The sequence below is a fragment of the Heptranchias perlo genome, chromosome 14 (assembly GCF_035084215.1).
Source record: "Heptranchias perlo isolate sHepPer1 chromosome 14, sHepPer1.hap1, whole genome shotgun sequence".
Taxonomy (NCBI): Eukaryota; Metazoa; Chordata; class Chondrichthyes; order Hexanchiformes; family Hexanchidae; genus Heptranchias; species Heptranchias perlo.
In genome coordinates, this window is record NC_090338.1 from 27174414 (window position 1) to 27198843 (window position 24430).

General features: G+C 43.5%; 1 protein-coding gene across 8 annotated transcripts in view; it reads left to right on the forward strand.

Moving 5' to 3' along the window:
* Window positions 1-24430, forward strand: part of LOC137332374 (organic cation/carnitine transporter 2-like) — a 139740-nt gene that overhangs the window by 61474 nt on the left and 53836 nt on the right. For 2 of the 8 annotated variants that reach the window (XM_067996146.1, XM_067996147.1), the window contains 3 exons: window positions 4391-4573; window positions 15173-15308; window positions 18250-18445. In XM_067996146.1, coding sequence (XP_067852247.1) covers window positions 4391-4573; window positions 15173-15308; window positions 18250-18346 — 416 coding nt within the window. In that variant the 3' untranslated portion in view covers window positions 18347-18445. Of the gene's footprint in view, window positions 1-4390; window positions 4574-15172; window positions 15309-18249; window positions 20577-24430 lie in introns of those variants that run through there. The other 6 variants (XM_067996151.1, XM_067996152.1, XM_067996149.1 and 3 more) reach the window with 4 other exon arrangements.

Consider the following 24430-nt stretch of genomic DNA (forward strand, 5'->3'; position numbering starts at 1 on the left):
TTTTTGAGCAACTACAGAGCCAGGGAAAGCGGGGGAGGGAGGGGAAGGGAGGAAAGAACAAAAGGGAAGGTCTGTGATAGGGTAGAGGGCACGAGTGATTAAATGACAAAAGGGATGATGAAGTTATTGAAATCATTGTTGAGTCTAGAAGGTTGTAAAGTGCCTAAATGAAAGATGAGGTGCTGTTCGTCGAGCTTACGTTGAGCTTCATTGGAACAGTGTAAGAGGCTCCAGGACAGAGAGGTCAGAGTAGGAGTGGGAAGGGAAATTTAAATGGCAAGTGACCGGCAGGTCAGGGTCACGCTTGCGGACAGAGCAGAGGTGTTCAGCAAAACGATCACCCAGTTTGGTCTCCCCAATATAGAGGAGACCGCATTGCTAGCAGTGAATACAGTATAGTAAATTGAAAGAAGTACAAGTAAACCCCCGCTGTTTCGTCTGGAAGGAGTGTTTGGGGCCCTGGGTGGTGGGAAACGAGGAGGTGAATGGGCAGGTGTTGCATCTCCTGCGCTTGCGCGGGAAGGTGCCGTGGGGTGGAGAGCGGGTGTTGGGGGTGATGGAAAAGTGGACCAGGGTTTTGCGGAGGGAACAGTCCCTTCGGAATGCTGAAAGGGGAGGGGAAGATGTGTTTGGTGGTGGGATCACACTGGAGGCGGCGGAAATGGCGGAGGATGATACATTGAATGTGGAGGCTGGTGGAGCGGAAGGTGAGGACAAGGGGCACCTTATCATGGTTCTGGGAGCAAAGGGAAGGGGTGAGGGCAGAAGTGCGGGAAATAGGACGGACACAGTCGAGGGCCCTGTCAACTACAGTGGAGGGGAATCCTCGGTTGAGGAAAAAGGAAGACATATCGGAAGCACTGGTGCGGAAGGTGGTATCGTCAGAACGTGTCTTTTGTTAACAAACATTTTAAAGCAGCATTTCATGATAAAAATTGAAATATACAGGTGGTGTAATACTGTAGAGGTTTTAGCATTCTGGCGCACTATGCCACAAACTATGAAGACCTTCCCCCTTTCCCACCTATTACAACTTCACTGATCTTAGCTGTTTTGTAAGAATGAGATGCTGAGAGAACAGTGAGGGAGGGGAAATTGGTGGGTGACTAACCCCAGGCCACTCTAATACTCCTCATACATTAGATAACATCAGCATTGGCAGAATAGCTGAATTGCCTAATCACCCTCTCATCCCTAGTTATACAAAAAATTAATAGAAAATCCATCTTTTTCGTACCCTATATTTTACCCAAGAATCATAATATGGAACAGCTGAAACTTACTTTAATTTTGTTGCAATCAAACACCACAACTGGAACCAACACGCTCTTAGAATATGACATGCATTATATCGTGCTTTTAATGTATTCTGTATATACTTACTGGTGCATCCACAATCCCCCTAGCCGCCCCCCCCCCCCCCCCCATGCTTGTTGACTCACACCAGTAAGTAAATGCGACCTCCGTTTACTTGAGAGATTTAAGTTGCATGCACAATGTGATCTGGTTTCCACTGAGGCCCAGAGTGCTAATGCATAAGTACAGACACTACCATGAGCTGTGTAATGCATCAGGTGGAATTTTACTGGTTGGCACCCTTGCCTGTCATAAATTGACACATGGCCACTAAAGTTCTGACCACCCAACTTTGCTGCCTGATAGCTGACACTGTAAATGGTTCCTCCTCCCTTCAAAACCACCATCATTAGTCCCTTCCTCAAAAATAAGCAAAATCAAACTACCACCCAGTTCTCAACCTCTCTTTCCTCCCAAAACCATTGACTATGTTGTGGCCCCCCTGATCCATGCCCATCTCTCCTGCAACTCTGTGTTTAAATCCCACCAATTAGGTTTCCACCCTGCCACAGCACTAAAACTGCCTCTACCAAAGTCACGACCAATGTTCATTGTGAATGTGACTGTGGTGTATTATTCTTCCTCATCCTCCTTTGACAGATTCAACCACACCATCTTCCTCCTACACCTCTCCTCTGTCATCCAACCCCATGAGATGTTAACCAAAATTATTTGTACCGTCAAATTAGACACTACTGCACATGTGTATATATTTTTTTTAAATTAATTTCATCTTTATTTGGGACAGACTTCAAGTGCCAGTAAAGTAGCAACATGACCACAGCATTTCTGCTATGGGACAACCTTATCAACAGAACACCAGGACTATCTCTGTTCCGGGAGCTATGCCAGTCAGGGTCGTCATCTTTTGTGGAGGATTTGCCGTAGCTCCCATTTAGCTGTAGAATTTTCCCCTTTATACCCTTTCTTATGACTGCTATGTGCCAACTCTGCCGTAACTCCCTTTTATTTCTTAGCTTTCGCATGAGTCTTATTACCGTTGTCTGAACAGATGGCTGTTGATGTCCTTGCAATCAGCACTGGTAAACATCAACTACCTTTGACACAGTGTATTCTTTCCCATTCTCAAAGCTATTGAATGGCAGCAGCCATCCCACTTACAGACCATAACATTTTGCAAGGACATTTCCACAGACTTCAGCATTTTGTTGGGGATGTTCACAGACCTCAGCATTTTGCAAGGCTATTGCCACACTATTACTCATTTTTACAGGCTAATTTCTTACACAGAACATCCATTCAGATATTCCAAAATATTCATTAGCTATTTCAAAATATTATAGCTTAAAGCTATATTATTATGTTCAACTTTCACACAGCTACAGTATGCTTAATGAGAACCCAAAGCACTAACAAAACTCCATCAAATTCTGCTGTTACCCTAATTTATACTTTCCTTCCTGGTTACTTACATTTACCCAGTTATTATCCAACAGTTCTGACGAAAGGTCATCGATCTGAATCGTTATCTCTCTTTCTTTCTCCACAGATGCTGCCTGACCTGCTGAGTATTTCCAGCATTTTCTGTTTTTTATTATCTGTTGGTTCCAATCTTACATATCCGATTGTAGCCAGAGCAACTCTACCAATGGCTTCTCCTCCCACCACCACACCATCACCTTCGGAATCCCCAAGGACTTATCCCTGCATCCCCCCCCTCCCCAATCATCTGCCTGCTGCCCCTTGTCGTCATTATCCACTGATATAGGGTCAGCTTCCACATGTATGCTAATAGCACCCAGCTCTACCTCTCCATTGCCTCTCTGCACCCATCCACTGCCTCTGTATCGTTAGACTGTTTATCCAACAGCCAGTCTTGGATGAGCCCCAATTTCCTCCAGTTAAACATTGGGAAGATCAGAAGATCAAAGCCATCATCTTCGGCCCCTGTCACAAACCTCATGCATTTGCCACCATCTCTATAGTCCTCCTCAGTCACTGTCTCGGGCTGAACCAGACTGTTCACACCCTTAGTTTCTTATTCGACTTCGAGCTAAATTTCTGACCAAATATCCTCTCCATCACAAAGATTGGTTACTTCCCCTCTGTAACTTCGCCCATCTTTGCTTCTATCTCAGTCCTTTTGTCACTGAAACTCTCATCCATGCCTTTGTCACTTCCAGACGCGATTACTCCACTGTTATCCTGGCCAGCCTCCAGTCCTCTACCTCACCAAAACTTTGCTGCCCATATTCTATCCCACACCAATGCTGACTTGCCCATCACCCTTGTCCTCGCTGACCTACATTGGCTCCCAGTCCCCAATACCTCAAATTTAAAACTCTCATCCTTATGATTAAATCCTTCCATGTCTCACCCTTCCCTAATTGTAACCTTCTGCAGCTCTAGAACTCCCCCAAACTCTCCATTCATCTTGCCACATCCTCTTAAGCAATCCCCACCTCTTTGCCCTACCAGTGCCGGCTATGCATTCAGCTGCCTAGGCCTCGGACTCTGGAATTCCCTCTCTTAACCCCTATGCTAAGATCCTCCTTAAAACGCACCTCTTTGACCAATTTTTTTGGTTATCCTTCCTATTCTCCTCCTCTTCAGCTTGGTGTTTATTTTTTGGATATGCCTCTGTGAAGCAGCTTGGGACTTTATTTTTTCTCTTTTAAAGGTGCTGTATAAATTCAAGTTGTTGACGTTATTATTGTTGGAAGGGAAAGTAACTTGGCCAGCATGGGTGAGGTGCCGTTATTCAATGTGCCTCACTTACACCAGCCAAGTACTTATAACATCAACATTAAGGAGCCTGTTTTCTGAATGCGAGTTTTCAGTGCAGAATCTCGTCCATCAGGAACACCTATTGGGAATTTGTGGAAGCATGTTTTTACATTTTAATGGACCAAAGATTATGGGATGCGCCCATGTCAATTCCCAATATGTATTTCTAGTTGGCGACGGTCCGTGCCAGAAGCATGTATTCAGAAAATCAGCCCATGTGTCCAGTGTGTGACAGGCGCTTGCAAACCGGTGCACCTTCCATCAAGTTTACTTGTGCTTTTTCTAGATCTTTCAGTACTTACCACAGTGCTGGTAATGGTTGGAAAATTTGGGACCACATGTGCCTTCTCCATGGTTTACGTCTACACTGCTGAACTCTACCCAACTGCGGTAAGAAACATGGGTGTCGGAGTGAGCTCGATGGCCTGCAGGCTGGGCAGCATCATCTCGCCGTATGTTTTTTATCTTGGTAAGATAACAGTTAAACTTCTGTATGTAGTTGGAATATAAAGACAATTCTGGCACTATCCTGATACCCGGAGACCATCACTAAATCCACACCATTCATGTGCACATGGTGTAAATGAAGAGTTGAATGAGGCAATAAATATGCACAGTATACCTGACCAGCCCCTCCCTCCTCAGAGCCACATATCTCTCTCCCACCATTCACTGTTCCTTATCCCACTTTGAGACCAAGAGTGGTGGCTTTTGAATGAAAGCATTATCATAATGAATGTCTGCAGAAACCTGGGTGAAATTATTTTTTTATATATTATATCTTCATTTGTGGTGTGATTCAGAAGAAGTGACTAAGCAATGATAAAAGTCCTATCAATTAATCAGAATGTCTGAAGACTGAAACCACTCACCGTACTGCAGGTCAGCGATCTCATTACAAACCTGAACCTGACAGATCTCTTCCAACTTCTCCATCTCCCACTGCCTCCCCGGTGTGCCTGTCCAGGAGGTGTAGAGCTTTCTCCTCGGGTCTACTGAAGGGCTTATTCGTTGCCATTCCTCCACCCCTGTTACTTTGTTGTACTGATTATGGATGATCTTTTCCTTTGCAAGGACATAGAAAGGCTACTAATTAATTCAGAATTCAATTTCACCCTGGTGTCTGCAAGCATTCCAGTGTGAGAATAATATCCTATGCAAGCAATGTAGCAATCTCTTCACTTTTCACTCAAATACCGTGACCCTTGATCTCAGAACGTGGCATAAGAACAGTAGAATGGTTGGAAAGGAATGTGTGGCTGTGGGGGGCGTGGTGAGGTATATTGTAGTGATGTATCATTGACTGTCTACGCTACCTCTCTCCATGGAAATGTCATGGTAATGCAGTACAGGGATGTCTTTTCTAAATTTAGGACTAAGGTACATTGTTGGACAGAGTAGAAGGAACTCTACACTCTACTTAAACAGTAGGATACTCCTGATTGAGCTATTTGATGAAGTATCATAGAATTATAGAAATTTATGGCACAGAAGGAGGCCATTCGGCCCATCGTGTCTGTGCCGGCCGAAAAAGTGCTGTCCAGCCTAATCTCGCTTTCCAGCTCTTGGTCCGTAGCCTTGTATGTTACAGCACTTCAAGTGCATATCCAAGCACCTTTTCAACGCAATGAGGGTTTCTGCCCCTACCACCCTTTCAGGCAGTGAGTTCCAGATCGCTACCACCCAGTGGGTGAAAATTTTTTTCCTCAGCTCCCCTCTAATCCTTCCACCAATTACTTTAAATCTATGCCCCCTGCTTATTGACCCCTCTGCTAAGGGAAATAGGTCCTTCCTATCCACTCTATCTAAGCCCCTCATAATTTTATACACCTCAATTAAATCTCCCCTCAGACTTCTCTGTTCCAAAGAAAACAACCCCAGCCTATCCAATCTTTCCTCATAGCTAAAATTCTCCAGTCCTGGCAACTTCCTCGTAAATCTCCTCTGTATCCTCTCGAGTGCAATCACATCTTTCCTGTAATGTGGTGACCAGAACTGTACGCAGTACTCAAGCTGTGGCCTAACTTGTGTTTTTTTACACTTCAAGCATAACCTCCTAGCTCTTATACTCCATGCTTCGGCTAATAGGAACAGGAGTAGGCCATTCAGCCCCTCGTGCCTGCTCCGCCATTTGATAAGATCATGGCTGATCTGTGATCTAACTCCATATACCTGCCTTTGGCCCATATCCCTTAATACCTTTGATTGCCAAAAAACTATCTATCTCAGATTAAAATTTAGCAATTGAGCTAGTATCAATTGCCATTTGCGGAAGAGAGTTCCAAACTTTTACCACCCTTTGTGTGTAGAAATGTTTTCTAACCTGAAAGGTCTGGCTCTAATTTTTAGACTGTGCCCCCTATTCCTAGAATCCCCAACCGGCGGAAATAGTTTCTCTCTATCCACCTTATCCGTTCCCCTTAATATCTTATAAACTTCGATCAGATCACCCCTTAACCTTCGAAACTCTAGAGAATACAACCCCAATTTGTGTAATCTCTCCTGGTAACTTAACCCTTGAAGTCCGGGTATCATTCTAGAAAACCTACGCTGCACTCCCTCCAAGGCCAATATGTCCTTCCAAAGGTGCGGTGCCCAGAACTGCTCACAGTACTCCAGGTGTGGTCTAACCAGGGTTTTGTATAGCTGCAGCATAACTTCTGCCTCCTTGTATTCCAGTCCTCTAGATATAAAGACCAACATTCCATTTGCCTTATTGATTATTTTCTGCACCTGTTCATGACACTTCAATGATCTATGTACCTGAACCCCCTAAGTCCCTTTGGACATCCACTGTTTTTAACTTTTTACCATTTAGAAAGTACCCTGTTCTATCCTTTTTTGATCCAAAGTGGATGACCTCACATTTGTCTGCATTGAATTCCATTTGCCACAGTTTTGCCCATTCACCTAATCTATCAATATCGCTTTGTAATTTTATGTTTTCATCTACACTGCTTACAATGCCACCAATCTTTGTGTCATCGGCAAACTTAGATATGAGACTTCCTATGCCTTCATCTAAGTCATTAATAAATATTGTGAATAATTGAGGCCCCAAGACAGATCCCTGCGGGACTCCACTATTCAGATCCTGCCAATGTGAGTACCTACCCATTATCCCTACTGTCCGTCGTCTTTCGCTCAGCCAACTTCCTAACCAAGTCCGTACTTTTCCCTTGATTCCATGGGCTTCTGTCTTAGCTAACAGTGTCTCAAGTGGGACTTTATCAAATGCCTTCTGGACGTCCATATAAATAACATCCATTGACATTCCCCTGTCCACTCCTTTAGTCACCTCTTCAAAAAATTCAGTCAGGTTTGTCAGGCATGACCTACCTTTCACAAATCCATGCTGGCTCTCTCTGATTAACTGAAAATTCTCGAGGTGTTCAGTCACCCTATCCTTAATTATAGACTCCAGCAAGTATCTCGCATGCCGCCTTTACTACCTATCTACCTGCCCTGCTACCTTCAGGGATCTGTGGACATGCGCTTCAAGGTCCCTCTGTTCCTGTACACCTCTCAGTATCCTCCCATTTATTGTGTATTCCCTTGCCTTGTTTGCCCTTCACAAATGCATTACCCATTTGCCACCTTTCTGCCCACCTGACCAGTCCATTGATATCGTCCTGCAATCTACAGCTTTCCTCCTCACTATCAACCACATGGCCAATTTTTCTATCATCTGCAAAGTTCTTTATCATGCCTCCTACACTTAAGTCTAAAACATTGATTATATATCACAAAAAGCAAGGGACCTAGTACTGAGCCCTGCAGAACCCCACTATCAACAGTCTTCCAGTCACAAAAAGACCCATCGACTATTGCCCAATGCTTCCTGCCGCTGAGCCAATTTTGGATCCAACTTGCCACTTTCCCTTGGATCCCTTGGGTTTTTACTTTTCTGATCAGTCTGCCATGTATCAGAGAGGGTTGATGAAGGTGACGCAGTAGATGTATATATGGACTTTCAAAAGGCACTTGATAAAATACCACATAACAACAACAACTTGCATTTATATAGCGCCTTTAACGTCGTAAAACGTCCCAAGGCGTGTCACAGGAGCTTTATCAAGCAAAATTTGACACCGAGCCACATAAGGAGGTATTAGGACAAGTGACCAAAGCTTGATCAAAGAGGTAGGTTTTAAGGAGGATCTTAAAGGAAGAGAGCGAGGTAGAGCGCCGGAGAGGTGTAGGGAGGGAATTCCAGAGCTTCGGGCCGAGGCAGCTGAAGGCACGGCTGCCAATGGTGGAGCGAGTAAAATCGGGGATGCACCAGAGGCCAGAATTGGAGGAGCGCAGAGATCTCACAGGGTTGTAGGGCTGGAGGAGGTCACAGAGGTAGAGAGGGGTGAGGCCAAGGAGGGATTTGAAAATAAGGATGAGTATTTTAAAATCAAGGCATTGCCGGACTGGGAGTCAATGTAGGTCAGCAAGCACGGGGTGATGGGGTGAACGGGACTTGGTGCAAGTTAGGATGCAGGCAGAAGAGTTTTGGATGAGCTCAAGTTTATGGAGGGTGGAAGATGGGAGACCAGCCAGGAGAGCATTGGAATAATCAAGTCTAGAGATATCAAAGGCATGGATGAGGGTTTCTGCAGCAGATGAGCTGAGGCAGGGGCGGAGACGGGCAGTGTTACAGAAGTGGAAGTAGGCAGTCTTGGTGATTGAGCGGATATGTGGTCAGAAGCTCATCTCAGGGTCAATTAGGACACAAAGGTTGCGAACGGTCTGGATCAGTGTCAGTCAGTGGCCAGGGAGAGGGATGAAGTTGGCGGCTAGGGAATGGAGTTTGTGGCAGGGACCGAAGATGATGACTTCGGTCTTCCCAATATTTAGTTGAAGGAAATTTCTGCTCATCCAGTACTGGATGTCGGATAAGCAGTGTGACAAATCTGAGATAGTGAAGGGGTCGAGAGAGGTGGTGGTGAGGGAGAGCTGGGTGTCGTCAGCAGACATGTGGAACCTGACCTGTTTTTGGATGATGTCGCCAAGGGGCAGCATGTAGATGAGAAATAGGAGGGAGCCAAGGATAGATCCTGGGGGGAATCCAGAGGTAACGGTACGGGAGCAGGAAGAGAAGCCGTTACAGGTGATTCTCTGGCCACAATTGGATAAATAAGAATGGAACCAGGCAAGGACAGTCCCACCCAGCTGGACGATGGAGGAGAGGCGTTGGAGGAGAATGATGTGGTCGACCATATCAAAGGCTGCGGACAGGTCGAGAAGAATGAGGAGGGATAGTTTACCACGGTCACAGTTACATCGGACGCAATTTGTGACTTTGATAAGGACTGTTCCAGGGGTGAAAACCTGATTGGAGGGATTCAAACTGGGAGTTACGGGAAAATTGGGCATGGATTTGGGAGGTGACAACAGGTTCGAGGACTTGAGGGTTTTTGAGGAGGGGGTGATGACGGCAGATTTCAAGGGGAGAGGGACAGTACCTAAGAGGGAAGCGTTAGCAATATCAGCTAACATGGGGGCCAGGAAGGGAAGTTGGGTGGTCAGCAGTTTGGTGGGAATAGGGTCGAGGGAGCAAGAGGTGGGTCTCATGGACAAGATAAGCTCGGAGAGGGCATATGGGGAGATAGGAGAGAAACTAGAGAAAGATGCGAGTTCAGGGCTAGGGCAGGGGGGAATCCTTAGAGGAAGTTTGGCTTGGTGGGCTAGGGGAAAGGAGGGAAGCAGCAGAGGCAGCTGAACAGATGGTCTCAGTCTTAGTGACAAAGAAATCCAACAGCTCCTCACACTTGTTGGAGGTGAGGGTGGAGGAGGCAGAGGAAAGGGGTTTAAGAAGACAGTTTGTAGTGGAGAAAAGAGACGGGGGTTATCTTTGCATTCAAGGATGGTCTGGAATAGTGAGCAGTTTGGCTGTGGAGAGCAGGACCCGATAATGCTTTATGTGGTCCAGCCAGATCTGGCAACGAATGGCTAAACCAGTTGTCCAGTATAAATGTTCAAGTCTGCGTCCCTTGGAATTAAGGGAGCGGAGATCAGGACTATACCAGGGGCGATTGACCAGGGTTAGAGTAATGGTTTTAATGGGAACAAAGGTATCAGAGGTGGAGGTGAGGGTGTGATTGAGCAGTCATGTCCTGGTGAATGGAGGGCCAAAGGGATGGTGGTAACTTGGGTACGTAATTGGCCACAGGATAGGAGGCAGTGGGTAGTAGTGCACGAATATCTTTCTGACTACACGACGTATGTAGTGGGGTCTCCCAGGGATCGGTATTAGGGCCATTGCTTTTCTTGTTATATTCAAATGACCTGGACTTGCGTGTAGGGAGTTCAATTTCAAAGTTTGGGGATGAGACAAAACTTGGCAACGTAGTAAGTAGTGAGGAGGATAGCAGCAGTCCTCAGGAGGAAATAGACAAAACTGGTGAAATGGGCAGACACATAGCAGGTGCAATTTAATATGGATAAGTGTGAAGTGATGCACTTTGGGAGGAACAACATGGAGAGTCAGTATAATCTAAATGGTACTATTTTGAGGGGGGTGCAAGAGCATGGGGACCTGGGGTTACATATTCACAAATCTTTGAAGGTGGCAGGGCAAGTTGATAAGGTGGTAAAGAAACCGTATGGGATACTTGGCTTTGTAAATAGGGGCATTGAATACAAAAACAAGGAAGTCATGCTAAACCTTTACAAATCACTGGAGTATTGTGTACAATTCTGGGCTCCACATTTTAGGAAGGATGTCAAGGCCTTGGAGAGTTTACCAGGATGATATTAGGGATGAGGGACTTCAGTTATATGGAGAGATTAGAGAAGCTGGGATTGTTCTTCATTAGAGCAGAGAAGGTTAAGGGGAGACCTAATAGAGGTATTCAAAATAACGAGGGATTATGATAGAGTAAATAGGGAGAAATTGTTTCCTCTGGCAAGTGGGTTGATAATCAGAGGACATAGATTTAAAATAATTTGCAAAAGAACTAAAGGGGAAATGAGGGGAAATGTTTTCACATGGAGGCTTATTAAGATCTGGAACGCACTACCTGAAAGGGTGGTGGAAGCAGATTCCATAGGAATTTTGAAAAGGCAATTGGACATGTACTTGAAGGGGACTAATTTACAGGGTTATGGGGAAAAAGCTGGGATGTGGGACTAAATTAGACAGCTCTTTCAAAGAGCCAGCACAGGCATGACGGGCCAAATGGCCTCCTTCTGTTCTGTAAGATTCTATGAAACTTCCTCTATGCTTTAGAACTAACGCATATGCTAGTTATGCATTAATGTGTAATAATTTACATGTTAGCATTAATGAGGCATTGACTAATTTTGTCCTTTTAAAATAATAACCTGTAGCAAAGTCATAAACACATTCTTTACAAATGAATGTGAATTTGCTCCCCATAGCATGTGGAGAAATCTTCCCCCATTGCAAGGAATGACACAACTGCTTCCAGAAAGCAGCATGAGTATTCCAACAAGTCTTATTTAGCTAGAAATTTTAGAGGAAATGCAACAACAGAAGAGGCCTGGGAGGTCTGAAGCCATAGAGGGCAGACCATTGGGACCCTCTACTAGTCCAGCCAGTTTGACTACAATATGCAACAGAGCTACCTTGACCTCACCAAATAGCAATGTATAAAAAGGCCATGTCATTGTTTGGAAACCATAAATTTGTGCATCTCCTAGGGGACGATTTTTAACCTGCCCAAAGCTGGCGGAGTCCTTTTTTTACATTTGCATGTTGGGTCAATGGGACCTGACTGCTCTTTTAATTGAATGGCATGAACGGGAAACTGCAGTTTCTTTCTTGCCAGGTAAAGACCGTGGGGAAGAAAATTGGGACCAGATGCGTCCTAAGGAGGTCAGGAGGAGCAGGAGTGCTCCTCCAGGCCCCACACGCCCACCACTTCCCATCGTGAGTCTCCCATGGGATGGATCCGGCCTCCGGGACGTGCAATTTTCTGCCGCTTCCCCCCGATTACCCACCCGGGACGGGTTGAAAGTCAGCCAGTGGGATTTAAATGCGCCCAGCCATTAAAATACCACAAGCCTGATTTCTGGAGCAGCGGGTGAGTTTCGAACGATCCTGTAACACGCTTAGCGTTTGGTGAAGCATGCCTCTGAGCTCTCTGACTTCCATTCCATTTTCCTCGTCTAAGCCTTCCTCGTTATCACCCCCTTGTAACATTGTACATATAATATCTCTCTTGACTTTCAACTTCTCTTGACTTCCAACTGCTCTTGGAGCCATTGTATCTCCTTCTGACATTTGACATGGGAGACCGTCTCGCTTTTTGTCCTCCTAAGCCATTACTGCCTGCGTCTTTATAGTGGTCCGCAAATTGTTATTCGCTTGTTCCAACTGGGAACACCTGATCTGGGTTTCCCAATTGGCATCCTCAATTTCTCCTCTACCACTTCTTTTGTCAATTACTATCTTAAAAAAGATACCAAGGCACTATTTCAAAGATGAGCAAGGGAGTTCTTCCTGGTGTTCTGGCCAATGTTTATCCCTCAACCAACATCACTAAAAGATATTATCTGGTCATTATCACATTGCTGTTTGCACAAAATTGGCTGCTGCGTTTTCTGCATTACAACAGTGACTGCACTTTAAAGGTACTTCATTGGCTGGATTCTCTTGCCACACTGAAATATTTCCTGTCTTCTCTCCCCTTTCTCTCTCATCAATTCATCTTTCGCCTCTTCAGAGCTATTTCTAAAACATCTATCTTTGCCTGTGCCTCTTTCTCCTTTTATTTCTAAAACATCTATCTTTGCCTGTGCCTCTTTCTCCTTTTATTTCTAAAACATCTATCTTTGCCTGTGCCTCTTTCTTCTTTATTTCTAATACGTCTATATTTGCCTGTGCCTCTTCTTCATTTTTTTTAATAGTTTCTGATTACTTTCCTTTAACTGAGTACAACTTTCTCTCAACATGAGTTTTACGTTCTTAAGTGTAATTCTTAAGCTTATTGTAGTGGCAAGCAACCATATTGCTTTCCGCTACTTATCCTTGTAGCCTTTTTTACCTTTATTGTGACCCAGGCCCGGTTTTAGTAGTATCATAGTATGTTACAGCACAGAAGGCCTGTGCCAGCTTTCTGAAAGAGTTATCCAATTAGTCCCACTCCCCCTGCTCTTTCCTCATAGCCCTGTAAATTTTTTCCCTTCAAGTATTTATCCAATTCCCATTTGAAAGTTATTATTGAATCTGCTTCAACCACCCTTTCAGGCAGTGCATTCCAGATCATAACAACTCTGTGTAAAAAAAAATGTTTCCTCATGTCACCTCTGATTCTTTTGCCAATCCCCTTAAATCTGTGTCTTCTGGTTAACGACCCTTCTGCCCTGGAAACAGCTTTTCCTTATTTACTCTGTCAAAACCGTTCATGATTTTCAACTCCTCTATCAAATCTCCTCTTAACCTTCTCTGCTCTAAGGAGAACAACCTCAGCTTCTCCAGTCTCCACATAACTGAAGTCCCTCATCCCTGGTACCTGGTAAATCTCTTTTGCACCCTCTCCGAGGCCTCGACATCCTTTCTAAAGTGTGGTGCCTGGAATTGAACACAATACTCCAGCTTTGGCCTAACCAGTGATTTATAAAGATTTACCATAACTTCTCATTCTCCTCATCATGATACCTCTCCTCATTCTTCTGACCAAAATGTATCACTTCACACTTCTCTGCATTAAATTTCTTCTGCCATGTGTCTGCCCATTTCACCAGTCTGTCTGTGTCCTCCTCAAGTCTGTTACTATCCTCCACATTGTTTAGTACATTTCTGAGTTTCGTGTCATCTGCAAACTTTGAAATTATACTCAGTATGCCCAAGTCCAGGTCATTTAATATATATCAAAAAGAGCAATGGTCCTAATACCGACCCCTGGGGAATACCACTGTATACTTCCCTCCAGTTTGAAAAACAGCCATTTACCACTGCTCTCTGCTTTCTGTCCTTTAATCAATTTTGTCCTCTCAGCTTCCCATATGCACTGTAGAGATGCCAGCCGCCCCTCAAGCCCAGAAACTCTGAGCTCAAGCAGTTGGCGGCACTTCCTGCACATTTTCTAATCTGATTATCTTTTAGTAGCAAACAAATTTAAAATGTCATTCATTGTAGTTTAGATGCTGATTCATCAATACCACAGGAATGTTTTTAATTTTAAAAAAATAATCTTTTGGTGGCAGTTGCTGCTTAGGCTGCAGAGACTGCTTATGAATCCCCAGTGGAGCAGGTCCGGCTTCTGTATTGCTCATTCAAACCAATTTCTGCAAGGAGGCCTAAAATAGGCTTTAGGCCCTTCATTCACATATGTAAGGGGAGAATGCCTGTTTTAGGCAGTCGCCTGAGACGCCTACAAAGCCGCCTTTACCGATATGAAGGCGTCGGAAAGCAGGCGCGGATTGAGGGCTGGGCAATGTGCCCCAAAGTTGTTGCTTTTACCCCCGTTTTCCGCCTGGAAAATGTACACAATGAAGACCAATTTCTACCCTAAAATGTGTAGTGGCATTTTGTTCTCAATCAAGTGCTTGGCTATGTGCTAAAGTTGGGAGTGGTGGATTCTATATCCATACTCTTACTTCGTTCCAAGAATGAAATAAAGAACAAGGCAATGATTGCATTTGCTTCAGTATGCAGGGCATTCTGGAGTAAACACACCCCATCTGAAACCATGGAGCAGCATGTTTGTGTCCTGATGCACTGCATCACAGAATGGCAGTTCGTGGGTTTGATCTTGTAATTACCCATACAGTAAATCCCTAATCTATCCATATTGCTTCCCCAGAAATTGCGAGGAAAAACCAAAGTAATTCTAGACCAACTTTGTGCAATCTTCAGTTGCTGATTAGGGAACAAGTTGCCTACCTCTTCATTGGGAAATGGTGCCTGGCAAAGGGTCAAAAACAGGCAGGAGAAAACTAACTTCAAAATGGAAATGAAAAAAAGCCCCACATTATTGGAATGCACCAACATTGAAAATACATTAACGGGTGTTTATTGACCACAAGACCTGTGTTGCATGTAGTGCCTATGGCTTTATGTTGATGTTCTGGTCTTCATTTTACAGACAACATATGGTCTATATTTTCACAGGTGTTCATCACGAGTTTCTGCCTTTTATTCTGATGGGGGGTTTCACAGTGTTGTCAGCAATTCTGGTCTTGTTTCTGCCTGAAACAGTCAATATTCCTCTCCCAGAAACCATTGACCAGATGCAGAAAATGAAGGTGTAAGTGTGTATAGTCTTTATGATTCAGTCTGTTTGCTCAATTTTCTGCTCTGAACAACAACTTGCATTTATGTAATGCTTTTAATGTAGAAAATGTCCCAAGGTACTTCACAGAGGAGAAAAGGAGCAAGCACCTGTCCTTTGTGGGAGAGTTAGAAGAGGTCATCAAAAGCCTGGTTGAAGATGTGTGATTTAAATATAGGGAGAGAGTCAGAGAGCTGTGAGTATTTGGAGAGGGAATTCCAAAGAGTAGTGCTGTGATAGTTGAAGGCTCTGCCATGGAAGATGGAGCGGAGAGTGTGGGAAATAGAGAGGAGGCCAGGTTCAGAGGGCCAGAGAGCAGGGAAGGGACATTGGATTGGAGACGGTTGCAGAGGTAAGGTGACTTGAGGCTTTAGAGGGATTTGTAGACAATGATGAGAATTCTAAATTCAATCCATTGAGGGACAAGGAACTCAGCAAGGATGGGAGGTGCTGAGTAAGTTGGGCCTAGTGTAGAACAGGATGTGGACGGCAAAGCTTTAGATGATTTGGAGTTTATGGAGGATGGGAGGCTGGCAAGGAGGGCATTGGAAAAGTCGATTGTAGAGAAGCCAAAATTGTGGATAGGTAAAATATGAGTGGTAGCAGGCAATGTTGTGGAGGTGAAAATAAACATGCATAGAATTACATACAGTCCAAAGCACAGAAACAGGCTATTCAGCCCAATTGGTCTATACCGGCGTTTATGCTCCACACAAGCCTCCTCCCACCCCTCTTCACCTAATCCTATCAGCATATCCTTCTGTTCCTTTTTTCATCAAGTGCTTATCTGGCTTCCCCTTAAATGCATCTATGCTATTTGCCTCAACTACTCTTCCTGATAGCGAGTTGCACATTCTTATCACTTTTTGGGTAAAGAAGTTTCTCCTGAATTAGTAATGGATACGCTATAGCATTTGAAACTTGGTTCTGAATTAAACAGAATGCCAAGGTTGTGTGCAGTCTGGTTCAATCTGAGCAAGCAGCCAGGGTGGAATGAAGTCAATGACAAGGGTGCAGAGTTTTTGTTGGAAGAATACATTGGCTTCGCTCTTCCCAGTGTTTAATTGGAGAAAATTCTGATTCATCAATGACTTAATATCAGACAGGCAGTCTGGCAGCACAATGCAGGGGTCATAGGGTTGCGAGAGATAGTTGAGAAGTAAAACTGGTTGTCATCAGAATACATGTAGAAGCTGATTCCATGTTATGGATGATACCACTGAGGGGAAGGTTGCAGATGAGGAAGAGGTGGGAGCCAGGGATAGATCCTCAGGTTTCCCGGAGGTGGCTGTGTGGCAGCTGGAGGAGAAGCCATTGCTGAAGATGCATTGATTATGTTGAGATAGGTAGCACTACAGTCACTGGAGTAGATTCCCGGAGGTGGGCCATGGAGGGAAGACAGTAAAGGAGATGGCATGATGCACCATGTCAAATGTTGCAGTGAGTTCGAGGAGGACAAGGAAGGATAATGTCCCATGATCGCAGTCACAGAAGCAGTGCCTTTGATCAGGGCGATCTCAGTGCTGCGGGCAAAGCAGAAAACGTACTGAAAGGAATCAAATCGGGAATTGTGGAAAGGTAACCACTTACTGGGAGAGGACGACACATTCAAGGAGCTTGGACAAGAAGAGTAGGTCAGAAATTGAGTAGAGGCTGAGTTTTTTGTGATGGTGCTGGTTCTGAAAGAAAGAAAGTGTGAACGAAAGCGAGCTATTACAATGTCGATGAGCATTGGGGCTAGGATAGGTAGGGTGAGGAGAGGATCAAGAGAGCAGGAGATGGGTATCATAGAAGAGCTAAGCCTCTAAGACCCACTTCATTGTGATTCCTGTTAGCGTATCATTTTACCACATGCCACCCCTAGTTTCAGAGCTAAGTGGCCAAGACAGTGAGTGATGATGGAATGTTTAGCTATTGGGGCTCGCTCAACACCCGCACCTGCACCTGACCTCACAGCAGAGATCCCTGGAGAACCCTGGTTTATCACGCACCCCTTCCCCCCTCATCCAGGGAATATTAGGGTTGCCAATTCTGGTTCAACGTATTTCTGGAAGTTGACCTCCCGCCTCCAACCACCCAACTGAGTCAAACAGTTCCCCCCCATTCTCCCATCTCCAATGTTTTTAGAACTAATAAAGAAAATGAAAAAAAACTACCATTTTTTTTAATGACCCTATTATTTTCTCCTGGGTTGCTCGCAGCAGTGGCCATGAGTTTAATGTTTAATTCTTAGATACTCCAGGACATTCTTGGAGGGTTGGCAACCCTCGGGACCACCGAGGCTAATGGCAACACCTCAGATCATCTAACTCAGCACAGATCTGGCAGTGAACTTAGGATCTCCTGATCTGTAGGTCTCAATACCACAAATTATGGCAGATTTACTTGCAAAACAATGGGCATTATACATTACAGCAGGAACTAGGTGCTGTCTGTAGTTCCCTCAACATTGCTTTCAAAAGATATTAACAGGCTTATTTTACTTGTTAGGACTAACAATTATACCAGCATGATGTGTCCTAATGTCCTAACTCTAATGCATTTTCCATTCCACCTGCCCATTTAGTGTTGAATGTAGATAGTTTGTGCTTGTGCCCCCTGTCCACTGGGTTGAGATTGATTTTTCCTATCAACCTGAGCTTGGTTGAAAGGTGCAGATCCCACAGGTGCAAAGCTTGCATTACAATCATCCCTGCCATGTCGTCATGTTTTGTTATTAGCAATCTGTTGCACAGTTATGCATTGGTACAGTAGCACACTCTCTATTGTCATACTGCCTGACACTAAACCTTTTTGAATTACTGGAATAAAACCAATCTGGTATGAAATAAGCGACTATCTACCCAGTGAAACGTGATGGGAAAGTTTCAGTTAATGTTCATTCTTTATGACAGTGCTTTTTTTTATTCAATTGCAGGTTCAAATGTAGAAGTACTCACAACAAATGCTACCATTTTTGTAAAAATGCAACAACTGGAGAAAAAAATTTGGTCATCAAAAAGGAGGAAATTTGACCCAGTCCTGGCCACAGATTTGCAGCAATGGAGAAATGGATACACACCATTTCTTTGCAGTTTTTTACGTCACAGACTAATACTAATTCCTGTTTAAAATAAGCTTAGCAATGCAATCACGAAACTCAGGGACTGCTGTCAAATACTCAGATCAACAGGGTACTGCACCATTCGATGTTTCATACATTTTCTCACTTTTATTTGGAACCAACTCTGTACTCTTTATAATACAAAACTTTGTGTTGCAGTGTGGGCTAAAAATGTATTATGGGGTCGAGTTTGACTTTTGAACGAGAGACCATACCTGCAGCAAAGAAACGGCTGCGATTTTGAGGCGCGGACCTCATTAACATCCAGCCGCCGTGCTGTGGGTCGCCAAATGGGCATCCCACTGCAGCTCGCTTGATTGAGGCCTTCCAATATCAGGCCACCCCGGCTGCCAGCAATATAAGCGTGGGGAGGGGGTCGTGATCACAGAGGGTGGGGTCCCCAGGGCGACAGCGGCTCATATTATTTTTGTGGGACCTGGAGGAGCATTCCTGTTCCTCTGGACCCAATAAAAATAATGGCAATCGTACCTTGGCTGGGCCTCATCGGCTCCCATCGCCCGTGGAACTGGTCGGAGTGTGCATGGCACATGCTCTGACTAGTTCCAACCTAAAATGGCATTTGGGTGCCCAACGGTAGGCCCCTTCATCGGTGTTAGTGGGGTGGCATGGCTACCGACCCCATTTTGAGGCCGTCACCACCCTGTTGACACCAGGCAATAGAAGTGAAAACTGACCCATATGGATCATATCCTCCCTTTGGTTTCGTACCCAGCAGAGCAATTTTGCCAAAGACAATGAACCAAACAGCAGCACCAAACCAGTGCATTCCCCTTTCAGCTGATGCTGTTAGCTACTGCTGTCAACTATTACTCCTGCTCCATTCCTCCAACTTGAGTCCAATCTCCCACTGCTGGTATAAAATGGGAAATAGATCATCAGATTAGATACAAGGAGAAGAGATTTAAATCAGCAGTGGGGGCCAGGACTGAAATTGAGAGAGGTAGTTATCCTTTAAATAGCACAATATTGGAGAAATGGAGTAACCGACGATAAAAAATTTCCGATTGAAATGGTAAACAATAGGAAAGATTGTATTTGTGGATAATGACATGAAGGTGAGAAGTTTGGTGCGGAAGGATTATTATAATTTTGCCCATTATTTTGGGTAGAAGTTTAGGGATTATCTTACACGTGGTGCAAGTTCTAAACTAGTATTTACGGTGCCTTTCTTTGTACATGAATCATACTCCAGATCAAAATTTGGACATGTGTCTGCAGCCATTGTTAGATTGTGAATGCAATCATTGATGATGTTCAGTTTAGTTATACTGCACTTTATTTATTTTATCGTTTTCCTGAAAAGATTCTTTTAGCTTGTTGATCTCAGGATTATAATTTATTCTCTTCGTTAGGAAGCATGATTATTAAATCTACAATTATGGATTGATGACTGTGAGTAATAAGGCTGCAATTGAGGGCTATAGTTGTTAATCTAATCTGATGTGAGTGATTTATGGAATTAATTGAAACCCCTTGATTTTATTCAGTATCTAACTCTCTTTATTAACCTGGTCTCAATAACATGCTAATTAGAGCTAGGCCGTTCAGGAAGCACTTCTTCACACAAAAGTAATGAAAATCTGGACCTCTTCTCCCCACCCATCCACAAAAAAGCTGCTGAGACTAGGTCAATTGAAAATTTCAAAACTGGGATTGATAGATTTTTGTTAGGTAAGTGTATTAAGGCATCTGGAACCAAGGCGGGAAAATGGAATTAAGATACAGATCAACCGTGATCTAATTGAATGCCGGAACGGGCTCAAGGGGCTGGTTTGCCTACCCCTGTTCCTAATATGTTATTGTTTTGAAGCAAAATTATCAGGCTCATGTGACCATATAGAGTTTGCTCCAAGTGATTTCCTTAGACATGGTGCAAATTATAAACTAGTGTTTGCGGTGCCTTTCTTTGAACATAAATCATACTCCAGAACAAGATTTAAGCATGTGTCTGCAGTCATTGTTTGATTGTGAATGCAGTCATTGATGATGTTCAGCAAAGTTATCAGGCTCATGTGACCATATAGAGTTTTCTCCAAGTGATTTCCTCATGAGCGAATGTACCTCCTGTGTGAATAGAAATTGAAAGACTCTTCAATTCAAATAAATCTGTTTTTCCAATAGATGAAGTCTCTTCTGACTCAAATGAAATTAAGCACTGTACAGAGGCATTTCTATCTTTATTTCATCTATGCTAAGTTACTGCTTAGGTTGTTGGCTAGCTGCGCACTCACCATTATGCAAATACTAACCTTATTCATTTCCACAGAATCCTCTATTTTTTGAGACATAGCCATCCCCTTGGGAATTTTCCAATATGTTAGTGTTAAATCCCACATAATAGCACAAACCCTTCTTTATGTTGCCATACACTGTGGTCCCAATGCAATGACACCAGGACTACTGCTCTTCAGGCAGAACCTGCACCCGCACTGCAATGAGGAGGCCCTCATGCTGTAATGCAATGTCAGCTCATTTATATATCATGGTGCTCCTGGCACATACACTTGACATACTGGGAGGCCATAAGGGTCAGGGGTGGAATATAGGGTGCAATAGCTCTCAACGCTGTCCTGAGGTGACGTAATTCCCGACAATTTTGGGCTGGAGTCAGTGTCAGGACATGCAAATGTTACCCCAGAGTTAAAATCTCTTGGGCCTCACGTTCTGGTGGGCAGACGGTTCACCCCACTTCAGCCTCCATACCTGATTCATTCCCCAGTTAAAATAAAGGCTAAAGACGAGAAGAGATTCACATGGTCAAACAGCAATTAAATGTAAAAGGAAAGAAATATGCAATAAGATAATCAAAGTCAGGAGGTATACTCATCTTGTTAACTCAATGGAAAGAAGCTCATTAGTGAGGGATTCAGCATATTGACTGAGCTATTGATAAGATCAAGATTCCTTATTAGTTTCTTATATGGAGTTGATTTTAATTTTCGGTATAGTGACGTTCTGATTGCCACGTAGGATAAGATGTAAAAAGTAACAAATTGCACCAAGGACTTGGATTCGAAGTTAAAACAAAAAATGCTGGAAACACTCAGCAAGTCAGGCAGTATCTGTGGAGAAAGAAACAAAGTTAACGTCTCAGATTGAAGACCCTTCGTCAGAACAGAGAGGGTCATCGACCTGAAATGTTAACTCTGTTTCCTTGTCCACAGATGCTGCCTGACATGCTGAATATTTCCAGCATTTTCTGTTTTTATTTTAGATTTCCAGCATCCGCAGTATTTTGCTTTTGCCTTGGATTCGAAGGTTTGATCAACCTGAATACTGACCTCAGAACTAATGTGTTTGAATCCCCAATCATCAGGTGTGATTGTAAGAACTATATGATTAAGTATATCCTTAAGTACTATTGTAAGTACTATATGCTTAATAAATCTGTAAACTTAACATTTCAAGAACCTTAGTGATGATGAGGGATAGATAGAACATCGAATCATAAATAAAAACATCCTGTAACTCTATGGCCCTCTGCAGTGAAGCCTCCCATATCAGAGTTCTTAAGCTCAGGCATAGCTGCCATCACAAATGCTTTAACTGGGGTTCTACAGACCTTGGGCTCCCAACCTATTAAATCTTCTTCATCTGGTTTCACCATTCTGGAGAATCAGATTGAGCCAGCAGAGGGGTAGCTCATATTGTTTCCTCAGTTGAAATTATTTAACTCGACACAAAACAACAATCAACCTGTCTTATATAGATTCAACCTCATTCTTTGTTTTTATATTCAATGCCTCTTAACAAAAATGAAGTGTTTTTTCCTGGGATTTAGCATTCTGGAATTGCTTCTTTAATTCTGTCACGGTATATAAGGAGTTTAAAAACCAGCTTCACTCGCACTCAGCATGTCTCAGCTTAATTTGATACAACTGTTAAAGATTTCAGGCAGTTTATCTGTGCTTGATGTCCAAGGGACAGGCTGTCATTCAATTCAAACACAAACATCCTGTTGGATTTATTCAAACATGTGTTTCATTCACTGCTTTTTTGAAATAACAAATAGTTATTTAAACCTGCTTGTCCCTGATCACCTTTTTGTAGATATTTATCAACCAGTATCATTCAAATCAGGGAGTTTGTTTAAAGCTTCAAATCGAAATAGTCAGGCTATATGGCTCCGTAAATGGCAAGGGATAAATGGAACCACTTTGACAAAAATTAAGCACTTTTATCTTTTAGATTTCTTTTTAAACAGATTCTTTCTTGCTAGTCATGCCACACACAGGATTAAGCTCACTAACTACTAGTTGTTTCAACTTCGCAAGGAACCTTTCACTGACGATAGGTAGGGTCTTTAAAGATTCCCCCAAAACCCATTTGCATGCTTCGTTATTTGTACTTTTGTTTTGAGAAGCACAGTAGCCAATTGCAGATCTCAAGAAATAGTCAGCATTTCATCAATGTTTTTATGATCGCAGGTAACAGAAGCTCACAATAGAAAGTAGTGTTAGAAAACTGGAGGGGGAACACCAGATTCCCAACCTCCGGCATGCCTGGAAGAAATGATAGTGGAAATATTGTGTTAGAAATCCATAGTTTGCATTAGAGAGGGATCAGGCAGATGGCAATAGATGCCTCTACTTCTGGCTATAAAACTCCTCATCTTTCATCAACCATGACAACAACTTGCATTTATATAGCGCCTTTAATGTAGTAAAAACATCCCAAAGGGCAAGGAGAATTCCCAGAGGAATGTACATGCAATTCCCAGGGTGCTGGTGCTTAGCTCTGGCAAACTAGTTTGAATGGTAGGGGCCAAACAAAAACTTTAACCAATAAAAGACAACAAGTTAAAGATCCAATGTAAAGAAACTACGATATCAAAAGTAGAATGCAGAGAAGACCCAAAAGTAATCTCTCCTAAATCACTGCAAATGTTCTGGCGGTACAGCTTTAGGAGTATTTCTAGCGGCTGTCCACCTGCAGAAGTGTGTTGTTCAGGATTTAGTGATGCAATGCATTGGAACTCCCAGGGCAGCGAGAACATGCCCCCCCCCCCCAAATCCATAAAAGTAAAGGTACTAATGAGGCTTGCACCACATGGCAGTTGAAGCCTCTCCTCTCCCAGTGCAGGAACATCACAAAACCTGGGTCAAATACAAATCCCCAGTCCCTGATATTCCAACCCCTCTGTGCCACAAGCATACAGGAGTAGAATTTCAGGCCCATTGTTTTAGGAGATAAAAACATAGAATTCAGGAACATTTTACAACCATGTTTCAGTGTCTGCCTGCTTTTACCACAGAGCGGATCTGATGAGGAGGCAGCACACTCTGGCTACATAAGCAATGTGATAGAAGCTGTGACCTTTTAAACTCTAGTAATAACAATCTATCACTCTACAGATTATCAATGCACAGACAACAATGCCTCACATCCAGCTCTTAGCAGATTGCTAGGATTATAAATTGTTCCTGGTTGACATTGTTGCTCAAACTGTATGGGAATGCTGTCATACCTTGTCACCAGGACTGAGCTTTAGTGTTTCTGGATCCGTCTGGAAGATTGAAAGAGAGATCAATGTATGACTGCTGGACTGCTGAAAGCCTACAGTGGCATCTGCAAATTATTCAAAAAAAGGAAAAATATGATTAAGACTGTTATCATTGAAGCTTCTACAACCAACTAATTTCTGCTGTTACCATCGCTTCATAAACTCAGATCTTTGTTTTTACCAAAATATAAGAACATAAGAAATAGGAGCAGGAGTAGACCAATCGGCCCCTCAAGCCTGCTCCGCCATTCAATAAGATCATGGCTGATCTGATCCTAACCTCAAATCTAAATTCATGTCCAATTTCCTGCCCGCTCCCCATAACCCCTAATTCCCTTTACTTCCAGGAAACTGTCTATTTCTGTTTTAAATTTATCTAATGATGTAGCTTCCACAGCTTCCTGGGGCAGCAAATTCCACAGACCTACTACCCTCTGAATGAAGAAGTTTCTCCTCATCTCAGTTTTGAAA